This window comes from Schistocerca americana, chromosome 2, assembly GCF_021461395.2.
Source record: "Schistocerca americana isolate TAMUIC-IGC-003095 chromosome 2, iqSchAmer2.1, whole genome shotgun sequence".
NCBI lineage: Eukaryota > Metazoa > Arthropoda > Insecta > Orthoptera > Acrididae > Schistocerca > Schistocerca americana.
In genome coordinates this window covers 533,690,917-533,703,985 of record NC_060120.1, presented here as the reverse complement: position 1 = coordinate 533,703,985, position 13,069 = coordinate 533,690,917, and the positions used below count along the sequence as shown (strand labels likewise).

At 36.7% G+C, this 13,069-nt stretch overlaps 2 protein-coding genes across 2 annotated transcripts in view; one reads left to right on the top strand and one right to left on the bottom strand.

Moving 5' to 3' along the window:
• The window catches only part of LOC124593747 (mitochondrial uncoupling protein 4), a 431,970-nt gene extending 428,450 nt beyond the window's left edge, over nt 1–3,520 (bottom strand). Inside the window, exons 1-2 of the mRNA XM_047132083.1 lie at nt 3,364–3,520; nt 3,044–3,271 (exon numbers count right to left, since the gene is read on the bottom strand). Of these exons, the coding sequence (XP_046988039.1) occupies nt 3,044–3,140 (97 nt within the window). The 5' untranslated portion in view covers nt 3,141–3,271; nt 3,364–3,520. The remainder of the gene's footprint in view (nt 1–3,043; nt 3,272–3,363) is intronic.
• LOC124593748 (growth factor receptor-bound protein 2) overlaps nt 3,511–13,069 on the top strand; it is a 45,700-nt gene continuing 36,141 nt past the window's right edge. Inside the window, exons 1-2 of the mRNA XM_047132084.1 lie at nt 3,511–4,066; nt 5,118–5,215. Of these exons, the coding sequence (XP_046988040.1) occupies nt 3,989–4,066; nt 5,118–5,215 (176 nt within the window). The 5' untranslated portion in view covers nt 3,511–3,988. The remainder of the gene's footprint in view (nt 4,067–5,117; nt 5,216–13,069) is intronic.

Sequence of the window (13,069 nt, the reverse complement as noted above, 5' to 3'; positions counted from 1 at the left end):
CCTTCAATAGCAACCCAATTTCCACATTAAAAATACTGTCTCAGTCACATTTCATTTAACCCATCAGTTGTTGTAACTCACTCATTCCGGAAGACTGTCACCACCAGATTCTCTCTTATAGACAGTAACGACGGATGTCTGCTGACATATGTTATAACAGTTAATGTAGAAAAGTACAGTGCACTGCAGATAATCTTGAGTGAACAAATTCTGCCAATATATTACTACATTAAATTGCGCCAGAGTGCGGCAATTGCATATTATATAAAAGGATTACGAACACCACCTGCAAGAATGTAAAGAAATTGGTCATAAGTATTTATTTTTAGAACAAAAATGCCACTGGACCATGGTTACTCAAATAAGTTTGCAAATTACATTTATTCATAAGAATAGGCTATAATAATTTGCCTGTTATCAATTGCAAAATTCTCATCCAGTCATTTGCTAGGATGTTTAAATTGTGGTTGCTACGAGACAAATAGAACTGGCAGGCAAATGTATATGAGAGAGACACCTGTAATGCATTTTGTTTGGGCAGTGATTGTTCTGTTGTCGGTGAAGCTGATTGTGCACTGTGGACTGTTAGTGGAGCGTCATAGCAGAATGAAGGGAATGGGTGTGCATACTGCAGATGGCTGGCCTTATCTCTGGTGGCGCATATCCGGTCAGCAGTGTGTGTCTTTGGCTGCTACTGGCACTCTATGTCCATCTCAGATGCCCACTAGGAAGTGTTGCTGTTGCCGCCTCGACCACAAATGTCTCCAAGGTGATCTCTCTGAATTCTCCTGAGCTATATCCCTTGGTGTGGCACAAACTGCTGACACTTATTCTTCTTCTTGACAATCATATTATTGTTCACTATCATTGTTAAACATTTTTGTACTCTCCACAATTCCCAGATTCCCCATGATAAGAAGGGAGGACCACATGCAGACCTTACTGTGGATACAATTTCCTCACTGGGCAAGCTCCATGTTGCCAGTTACGAATAGATATCCTATGTCCCGTACATTTATCACCATCAACTCCCCCTCCTCTGCTAAAATCTCCTTCCGCTTCAGTGTGACCATTCCCATACTTCTTCTCAACAAGAGAGACATGGAGACAGTAAAAAGGCTTGTTATAGCAAGCATTCTTTTCCTTAGCAAACTGGGTACCACACATTTCACATAAGCATCTCACATCCTGTAGAGGCATTCAATTGCCCCCTTTGGTCTGATGTCGCGTCCCTTCTGCTCAACAGCACTGAAAAATGTTGTGGCCTACAGTAGGGTGTATATCCAGGAGGGATGGGGGTCTCTCTTCGGCCCATCGGCTGCCTGCCACAGAAGATCAGGTGTGTGGGTGGCTAGGTTGCTATAATTAGGTGCAATACAATCTCTCATTTTATAAATGCACGATTTCTATCAAAATAATTAGGATTAACCGAATTTATTTTTCAAACATGTCCAAGAAAATGCACGCTCCGTACTTAATAGCATTGATATCAATGATATACTAATGTGTAACCCTCTTTTCACATTGCCAATAAAATCATCCTGTATCCACTGAGTGAGGTGGTGCAGTGATTAGCACACTGGACTCGCATTCAGGAGAATGACGGTTCAAACCTGTGACCAGTCATCTCGATTTAGGTTTTCCGAGATTTCCCTACATCACTTCAGGCAAATGCCAGGATGGTTCCTTCAAAAGGGCACAGCCGACTTCCCTCACCATCCTTCCCTAATCCGATGGGATCGATGGCCTCACTGCTCGGTCCTCTCCCAAGAACCAACCAATCAACGAACCAATTATCCTGTATCCTTTAAGAATATTCTCACATGTAAGCAAAAGGAAGTTAGGGCACACATGAAAAACAACAGATTATTATTTAATAATCAATCTAATGATAAAGTGGTGGCTATCTTTTTACAGTTTTCAATTAAACAGTGGTAATTATGGAGAATAATAATCATTTATTATAGTCGTGTCACAAAAAGGCATTAGGAGCATTGTACAGAAAAACATTATTTTAGCAATATATTGAGTAAATCAGCTACTGTTAAGACTTTTAACTATGAATATGCCCAGTTTCAAGACATTAAATATCGATATCCTTTGATATGTGCCTCATTACGTCTGATGGCTAAAAAATCAGGCAAAATTATACAGTTCAGTGAAGCACTACCATTTTTTTTTTTTTTTTTTTTTTTTTTTTTTTTAAAAAAAATGTTACAACCACAGATGATTGTCTCTAAACAGATTGTGTGGGTAAATGAAACAAAAAAGTCATAACGGTAAATATAAAACGATTTATTCAATGTCTTTCTGAATTACTTCAACTACTGACCTTCATAGCATCATCAAGCTGAACAAAACCTGGGAAGACTACATTTTATTTATTTTTGTTTATCCAAAGTTCATATCACAATGATACATGAATTTTCATGGCAATAAAATGGAACGCTATAGCTCAAAATATGTACACAGAATACATAAATATCCCCTATGAGGGTAGAACTGGTGGACATCTGTGAAAGGATCATTTATGTACTGTGTGCCCAGCATATAAGTACGATCTGTGTGTTTATTAGCAAAACGGACATGCTTGCTACATATGCCGAATAAAAAGTGGTGAAAAGAGAATACACTTATTGTATAGGTATTGAACCGATGTTAGTGAAAAAATGCTCCTGATGTAAAACTTAAGCACCCCACATAAAATTAATTTGTTTAAAAAACATATATACTGTTTACCTTCCTACTCAATAGCATTTTTTCTTTTCCTCAAACAGACAAACATTTGTTTTGGATGTCTTCCATTAATTTATCTGCTATTAGCTTCGTGGTGTCTTTACTCTAAAACTTAAGATTAACTGTATTAATGATTTTCTTGTTTAAATTCCTATTACATATAACGTATTGTAATCTTTATCACTGAATGCAGTTTCCATCTTCAAGACCTTCTTACGGAACTGTAGCATAGTCCAGTAGATTCACATCAATTTCTTATTTTAGTATTAAAAACGATAAAATTGTAAGTTACTGAAAGAAAACTTACCAACTTCTGCTATACTGGCAGCAACAACTGACACGATGTATGTGCACCAAAAGGTATCTGCATACGACGTTTTCGGGGGGACGGGGGGAGGCACCATTCTGCGGCGATCATGTATTCAGCTGAGTTATTCAGAAAGCGTCACACCGTAGAACATACGTGTTTACTACTAGACGCCAAGTTTGTTTTTGTGTTCACGATCAGCTGATCAACGCCCGGTGTGACCCATCACTTGTAATAAAAATTATAAACCACATATTTAGATGTATTTGAGAAAAGTATTTAAACGGAATAACGACAACGTGTCTGTAACTCTCGCTTACCATTTCCTGTCGAAGACGTACTAATTTGTACCTCAAAGCTACGGAGCAGAAGTACAGTACTTCGACACTCGTTTGTTCTATTCCAAAGCCCTTCCAGCCGTACTACAGAAATGAAAGGCAACACAGCCCCGACCAAAGTATCAGTGTGACAATTGAAACATCTTTGAACTTTATTTCTGACAGTTATCAAAATACATATTAGTTTTAATCGCTAAACAGTTATAATACTGGCCTTATTTACATAACAAACTTTCGATTGCGATAATACCACGTCCATCAACAGAAGTCTGTTGACGGGCGCAAGGTATTCCCTTTCGATAGTTCAGGAATGGTAATGGATGCCAGTGGGGGAATAAGTGATGGCTGAAGTATTGTTTTTCAATTAGCTGTATGAAAATATCTTCGGTACCCAGTGTTATGGGAATTCAGAAACTGTAAATGTCATTACTTTCAGTTTCTGCAGTGTCAAATAGTATCATTGTGCCAGGTTTGTAGTTAATGCCTAAAGCACGCTTTCAAGCGTTGGAAGGTTTAGTTCCATGAAGTCTTAGGTACAGTTGTACAGTGAACGCACAGGTGGTATTTTAGTATAATTAGGCTGACGTGATTTGAAAATTCTTTTGCAATGGAAGCATTAGCAAAACATGATTTCAATGCCACTGCAGACGACGAACTGAGCTTTCGAAAAGGACAAGTCTTGAAGGTTCGTATATAATTATTTTTTTAAAAGACTGAATAGTATTTTAGGATGTGTATGTTAGAATTTGTTTTTATTGAAGGTACGTCGACAATTCAAAGGTGTTAGACCGACGCTGCATTGAAAGTTAAGGCAATTCCGTAAAATGAGGAATTTACTGTTTCCTGCAAATACTGTTAGCCCCTTTTATGTAATTCCAACCCCTCTGTCGGGTACTTACTTCACAAGTTATGGACAGTGTTAAAACAGGTACAGAGAGACTGACCCATCAAGGAGGACGTCAACAAAAACTTGTTTTAACGATTTAAACTAGATCCTTTGTCACTAGATTTATTACATATTTGATTTCTTTCATTGTCTCTTACATTTACATGTTACGAATGTTATCAGGGACCTGAATGTCAACATGAAAGTTTACACATAGTATCATGCTCTAGGTAGTAGTTTTCTTAAAATGGTTATTAACGATTCTGTCAACACTTTCAGTATTTATATTAGGTGACAAGTTTCAAACCTCACAGTTTGATTTTCAAGCCTAGCCTACTGAGGCAGCAATGACAACTTGATCTTAATAATAAACATCAAAGCGGCAACACATATTTTGTAAATGTTTTCAGAATGAATGCCACAATCCACATGTCTCTCTTACCAACTCAAAATCAAACAAACATCAGTTTGATTTTGACTCAGCAAGATTCATGTATGGATTGTGGCATTCATTCTGCAAACATTTATAAAGCATGTGTTGCCACTTTGATGTTCATTAGTAAAATCAGGCACTGTCAGTGCAGCCTCAGTAGACCATGCTTGAAAATGAATCTATAAGTGTTTAAACTAGTCACCTAATATAAACCCTGCAAGTTTTCACAGAATTGTTAATAAATGCTTTGAGAAATTTAATAAAGTTGCTCGTTCCCTGTCAACAAAATACTGAAACTGAAAAAAAGGTAGCATAGTAGTTTTATTAGCCCGATTTTAGTCATACCATATATTAAGTTGTATTGAAGTTCTCACAGGTGTTTATTAAATATTTTGTTTTATTGCTTCATTTTCACAGATCCTAAATATGGAAGATGACATGAACTGGTACCGAGCTGAACTAGATGGCAGGGAAGGATTAATACCAAGTAATTACATAGAAATGAAAACTCATGAGTAAGTCGGATCAGTTAAGATGACATGGCTGCCATTTGGGTTTTACTCCTCATAATACTTACTGAACTGCCTCTTTTTCTCCTTGCTTTTGTTGTGGTGCAAGCTCATATATATTTGTGCTGTGTTGTGAAGGACTTCATTCTGTACATTTCACTAACTCTTTTTCCCTAAATATCTTCATATATAATTGTATACAGATTTGGCATGTAATGAATACTGATGTGATGGTGTGAAGTACACAGTTCCTTGGATTTATTAGCACTATTTCATTTAATTGCAGGCTTTCTAAATTGATATTAAGTTTCATGGTGCAGTGTAACTGCAATTTATCAATCTTGTTTAACTATATTTCAGTGTCTGTCAAATCTGGAAATGTTAAGAGAGCTAGTACTTTTCTTGTCTGCTATGTTATATGCCTACACAGTTGTCTTAAAAATGTCTTTTACGTTACCTGATAATTCGTTGAGCAGCTACAACATTCATAAGTTTACCACATGAAATGAGTTTGCTGTTTGGAGGATGACTTTTTTGTGTGTTTGGACGTTTAATTGCAGTGCTTGTAGTGAAGTGGGAAATGAACTGTTTCACAGAAAAGTATTTACATGAATTCAGTGGCTTGTGCTATTATGTATCTGATTTCAAAACGAGAGAATGTATGTTGATGCATCAAGCTGGCACATTGACTCAGTAACAGACTTGGTCTGGAGGACTAAGGCTTAAATGGAGATCTGGCCACCCCCTTCTCAGTTATTCTGAGATTTGGCAAATTGCAGCAAATTACTGTCAGTGTCTATATTCTTGGGACATAAGTGTGGTTAGCATGATTGAGTTATCACACCTGGGTTACAAGTAATAGCTATTTGTTTGTTCAGCATATTTTACTGCCACACAATAATAAAGTATTGTAATGAACTGTGCATTTGTCCTTCCTCCATACTTTTTAAATGAAAGTGACACAGTATGTGCTTTTGTCGCTATTTGATATACTCACTATAAATATGATCAGTGAAGCCAGTTCAACAGTGTTGTTTAGAAGTCTCCCATATTATATTTAGAACCAGAGGAGCAGTAACTCTTTACATTGAATGAGACGCATCTGTTCAAAGATAGGGCTGTATTTTGGCAGTACTTGATGAATGTGTAGACATTTAGTGGATATAGGTTTAGACATCAGTTTGTGAATAAAGTTATTTGGGTATTTGTTGCTTATTTCGTAGTAGACTCTGCTTTCAATAGAAGGATATAAGTCATATTTTCACAGTTCTACAGGAAACAAAAAACAAACTTCAAATGACACCAAACTACATTTTTGTGGCAGGTTTGACATTTTTCCTGTCTATGGTGTAGTTTTATAAATCCGTCTGATTAGTATCTCTTCAATCTCCTAGAATGTGTATTAGTAGAAGTGCTACACTTATGACTTAAAGCTTTTGGATCAATTGTATTATAACTTATATCCATTTTTAAGAGAACGGGAAGGTGTAATTCTACACTTTGAAGAGTTTCACAGGAAGGAGTAGACAATGTTTTCACTACTGCTGATCTTTAAAGAAGCGTACATCACTTACACAGATGTTCTGTTGTGTTGTACGGAAGAAAAAAGAAATCATTTTTATGGTGTATAACACTAAGAGAACTCTAATAACATTATAAGGGGCAACTAGAAAACCACAAGTTAAATGTGCTTTTAGATCTGCTTTAAGTTTTCATTTAGGGTAAGTTCATAACATTGTTCTCAATAGGTTATTTGAACTTTGATTCTGGCACACACTCACCCTAACAAACTTCTCCAGAATTGTATGATGGGTTGTCTGGGAAAGCATTACTAGTATCATCTGTTGACAACATGTTATGGTAGTATGAATTGAATTCATCAAGCACTAGAAGCAGCAATTCAATAGGATCTTATTTCTTCTCTCTGTTGATAGAGCCAGGGTTGTGCATAACAACCAAATCCTCTTCACAGAATACCCATCCTCTTAAAGGCCTGTGACACTTTCAGTGTTCCCCATATTTTCTTTTATAACTCTTATCCAGTTCACATTCTTCATAATAAAATTTTCCCCATGGTCATCATATATCTACATTTATAATGAGCATTTAAAATATCTTGCCTCACTAGTTGGAGGCGGTCCTGAAGTTGGGAAATAGGGAGTTTCAAACTTTCCTTTGAGTTTTGAATTAAAGAATGATCAATGTTGCACTCCATATGCATGTAGCCTTCCACTAAAAATTTGTGGCCAATAACGTCTAGTGATGGGTGATGTTTAATAACTGATTATAGTACTGTAGTTGCATGCCGTTTTCATGCTCTCATCACCACATGTCAGACAGCATAGTGCACTGCGTAGTGTCTGAAAGTAAACCATGATGTCATCAGGTCAGTTTCTTAGCCAGCCTTATTTTCACTTCACATGGGACATGGTTCTTGTATTTTCTTGACATCGTGTACTGTCAGATTGGAAGTCCTCAGAAGTTGGTTGTAGGACACAACACTTTCAAGCAGAGGGTAGGCAGACACTGCTGCATGTGACAAGTGGCCACTACTGTACTATTAACAGTTAAAATACTTTCTTTTATCTTGTATGCCACGTCATGTAACTTGCGGTGAACAGTCATTTCATTCTGAAGCTCCAAAATATCTGTTGTTTTGAAGAAAGAGAAATCCACATAACGAAGTTTACCACGAGTATGACAAGTATTCTTCATTGGTTTCTTTATACAACTTTTCATCTGCTGAAACAGTAACTTCTGGTACACATTTAAACTTTCAGGCGGTTATTATTCAATACACATGCAGGTGTAATCTTCATACATTTCTTTGTTAGTGTTTCGTAAGGTGTGGGGTACCTTTCGTTAAAGTTTCTCTTGCATAATGTCTTGAATGATGGTAGCGTAAGCTTGTGTTGCCTAACTTGTTTGATTTGCATTTAGTAACAACAGTGGCTATAAACATGTAACTAATATCCAGAGTCCTAATCAAATATACTTTAGAAATGGGAAGCATTTGACCTTTGGCCTGCTGGTGATGCCAGTGGATTAAGAATCTCCTTCTCTGCTTATTACTATCTTCAATTCTCTTTCTGTCTGCTTTCATACAGTTTTGATGAGTGAACAACATAGACAGTATATTTGAATAATCAAACATATCCCAAAATTTAAAAAATTCTGTCCCTTTTATTTTCTGTAAAACATTCTGTACATTTATATCGACATTAGTAATAAAATTATCCTCTGACCACATATTGCATTGTTTCTGTGCTTCTTAGCCTTTGGACCTTCTGTTTCAGTATCACCTTCTGTAGATTTATCAGACATGCACCCTTGCTCATACTGAAAAAGAGTCAATTAACTGGACTAATTATTGCCATAAGTCAATCAGATAATTGAAAATCTGGATAACTGAATGTCTGAAGAAAAGTGATTTTTGTATTATTAATTCTAGAAAGTTAATGTATGTCACATGTGAATGGTTTTCTTTTAACTACATTTTCATATGGTTATCTTTCCAAGGTTAATACATAATGCTAGGTGTTTATTCTAAACAATAAAGACTATTTAAACTTATTAAAATCAACAGAAATCAGTGTTTATTAAGAGTTAAGAGAGACATTTTTATGTCTCTATGTATATGTTCTTAAAATTAACTAACACGCTGAAACGTTAATTGTGAAATACCTGACAAAGGTCTCGCAAATAGTCATTTGACACAAACAGTGTTTTATTTTAATTGTAGTAAACTCGTGGTATTACACTTTGTCTGTTTCTTGAACCATTTGAAAGCTTTTTCCAGGGTTTCAAATGCTTCCGCTTGAGATGATCCTGCTTTATTATCTGCATCTATTTGTATGTATTCTTCTGTTTCATATTCTTGCAAATCCTGCTGTTCATTTGCCTGCATTAGGGCTTCAACAAGTTTGTTATCTGACACGATCTGAAAACCTTGATAATTACTGTCACAAGTGAGACTGTATTTCCTATTAGCAGCATCACATTCCTGGAATATTTGTGTTTGTCATTAGCTCACTTACATTCTCCAAAACAGAGTCATCCATATCGGTTATTGAATTTCCATATTCCTGTTTTAGTATTCTATTTATAATTGTGTTCAGAGTCTTCCTTTCATTCAAATCCTACAAATCTATAAATGTGTAACAACACTCCTGTAAAAGGATGTCACATTAGGAGCCAAAAGTTTTACTGTAAACATTCCATTCTCTCTCTCTCTCTCTCTCTCTCTCTCTCTCTCTCTCTCTCTCTCTCAAAGCTGAACCAAAGGATGGTTTGGTTGGTGCATTATCCAGGAAAAGTAGAGCTTTTCCATGTTTACCAGTTGCATTTTTAATTTTTTTTGACTTCAGGAAAAAATATGTTCTCATGTCAGTCAGTGAATATTCCAGTGTTCATCCATATGCTTTTTTAAAATTATTTTTATAAACTAAAGGAACTCTGATATTTTTTGAAGCATCTGGTAGCATTTGCACAAACTAATATTGTTACTCAGTAATTAAAACTTCCAGGCTAAGAGGCCGTGGTCCAATAGTAGAAATACTTCTCCCTGACGTTTGGTTACCAGCTGTGGGCAACGAAACGTCAGGGAGAAGTATTTCTACTATTGGACCACGGCCTCTTAGCCCGGAAGTTTTAATTACTGAAGACGCCGGCCGTGAAAGCCTACACGCTATGATTAATATTGTTACTATATATTGGAGCTGGAAGCTAAAGATTTTGACAGTAATGATTTCCCATTTAATCTGGTTTCATCAGCATTGCAAACAAAGTGCAAGTTATGGTCATTTTTATCCATCTCTGTTTTAAAACCATCTTTAAAAGAATTTTTTGCATCTATTTCAGCTGATTTTTTTCCACCTTATACTTCCAATTCATGAATTCCATGATGAGATTTAAATCTGTATGACAATCCATTACGTCCCACAAATGATTCACTGCTACCTGATTTTTCTTAAAAAGAAAAAAAATCTGCATTGCCTTTTCACATAGCAAGGAACCAGATACTGTTGCCCAGTTGACTGCTTTTGTAAAAATCAACAATACAAAGATCGTTACAAAAGTCCATTTTTTCCCCTCCATCATGTTTACTTCCGTCTTCTTTATCAAGTTTGCAGATGTACTTCAAAATTGGATTGGTTTTCTTCTTAATATCGCTTGTCATAGAAGAGCCTACAACATATTTACCAGCTAAATCATGACCAGTTTATCCTTTTTGTAATGAATCAATGTTTATTTTATCTCTAAGCAATGACACAGCCCTCCCACACTTTGACATTTTCAAGCAAAGTCGCAACACGACACAGCAGCATAATGATTGGCAACCTAACTCAAACAATAATGAAATGTGTAGGGCAGAGACCGAGTGGCAGCGTGACGTGTCCGTGTACACTTGGACTAGACTGCAAAGATATTTGCTCACATTTGACTATCCAAATAATTAAGATCTTGATGATGGCCATATATGCTTTTGCTGACATTAAGTTATCACTATTCCCTGTAAGAGACCAGTGTTACCTCAGTTTTACCTATTTTTGGACTTAGGCCGTTTTACCTGAAGAAGAGTTTGTTGAATGTCACTCTTTAACGTTATTCTAGGAACAGTGTACTTTTTGCTTACAAAAATGAGTTAGAAGATTTTTTTTTTTTATTGTGCTTATAGTTTAGAGTATGTTGAACTCAGGTTTTCTCCAGAATCCTTGGGGACAACTTTTTGTGGTTAAAAAAAAAAAAAAAAAAAAAAAAAAAAAAAAAAAAAAAAAAAAAAAGAAGTGGTGCTTTCTTAGGTTTTCTACTATTACTCGAAAATTATGTATCATACTGAAAATTTTATTCTTACCTGAATGAAAGTGCATTAAATATTGTGTCGAATGACCTACTTAAATATCTAAATCAGTGCAGCTGTTTTGCCATAATCAGTTGTCAGAGTTCATTCGTTTTTACCAACTTGGCTAAAAAGTAGGCTCCAATGCTTGTAACTCAAAAACGGCTACTCCAAATGAAGTATGTCAGGTTATTAAAGTTGTACAGCATGAAATTTCATTTTAGGTACTGTTAAGCATTCGTACACTTGAAGACCAACATAATTCAATTTTGTTGTTCTCTTTTAAGTCAAAGTTATTCAATGAAATTAAATTTCCAGTGGGAAGACTGCTCCCTATGAGCACATGTGTGTTCTCTATGCATATCGTTCTAATTTTCTTTGTTCAGGTGTAGTTTTGTTCATTTTTATCCAAGTCTTAATTGCTAAGAGTGGGTTGCTAAAATGAAAGCCAAGTAGATAGTAATGGCCAATACATATTGAGGTTTGGGTAATATAAAAATTGTACAAATGAACAAATAAGAGGGCATGACAACATTAAAAAATAAAAATAAAAAACAATTTAAATATCAGAGATTAACATTTTATTAAATTTCAGTTCCATCAAGGTCATTTGGGAGGCTGCAGCAGATGTCAATCCAACATCCAATCTTTGGGATCCGTTGCGGCACCTTCATCAACTTCCTTGTCCTGGAACAAATGTTCTCTCCTTTCCTCATCCTTGACAAGCCCAATTTCTGGGGTGTTCCCTCAAGATAAGCCACAACAGTGTTCAAACATCGAGGAGCAGTTCACTCCAGATCTGTGACATCCACATACTGCTGTGAATCCTGTTTTGCATGTCCAGGAAATGTCTCCAGTAACATGTGTTTTTTCCCCCCAGCCCCGGTGGCATGGATCAGTTCTCTTCCACAGCCAAGATTGTACCTGATGGTTGGATCACAGTCAGTGCCACCTCGCTGAGTCCAATGTTGGCAGTAGCCTTCATGTCTGAAAGATTTTCTCAGGGCAGACTTTAAAAAATGTTGTACCTGGGCTTGTCCAAAGTCATGCAGCTGGAACTCCCAGACAGTGCTAACATCGGCTGTTCTTCTGCTTGTGCTATTAAGTCTTGACAGATTGGAGGTATAATAAATCCAGCAGCTTGCACTTTGAGGTGTGGCTGTTGCTCCATAATGTTTACTATTTTCCATTTTCCTTGGCCAGGAAAAGAGGATGGTGTATCACATCCTGTGAAGGCATGGCTGAAAAGTGCAAATGCAGGGTCGAATTTGACAGAATTACAGGAGTATCACACTCCTGCTGATTACCCTCTCCCCGGTTTATGTTAGTACAAGTTGTTGTTGTTGTTTCCTTGACCAATTAGTAGAATAAACACACCAATGTCCTCACTTAAGATTGCCGTCAGATTCAGCAGCTTGGTAAATAGCTGTTTCCGCAATTAATGAAGCCACATCTTCTTCTGCCTGTAGCACTTGAATACCCCCCCCCCCCCCCCCCATCCTCAAATTTCCTCATGAGTATAAAAATCAAATGCTTCATGTTGCTCCATTTGTGAGAAACTTTTCCTGTGCAGCTGTAGTATTCATATCTTCATTAAAAATTATATCTGTTGAAGAGACTGGTGTTTTAAATCTATGATATCATTCAGAAGATCTTGTTCCCCTTTGCAAAGATTCACTTGGGTAGACAAAAATTCAGAAGTTGAACATCTTCTGTCTTGATCAGTATTCTTCTCAGACTCCATAGCTGTGAGGGAGGGAGATTGCGCCGCGCGGGATTAGCCGAGTGGTCTAAGGTGCTGCAGTCATGTACTGTGCGGCTGATCCCGGCGGAGGTTCGAGTCCTCCCTCGGGCATGGGTGGGTGTGTGTGTGTGTGTTTGTACTTAGGATAATTTAGGTTAAGTAGTGTGTAAGCTTAGGAACTGATCACCTTAGCAGTTAAGTCCCATAAGATTTCACACACATTTTAACATTTTTGAGGGAGACTGCATGATTCCTCCCTTGGAATGGGAAGTATTCA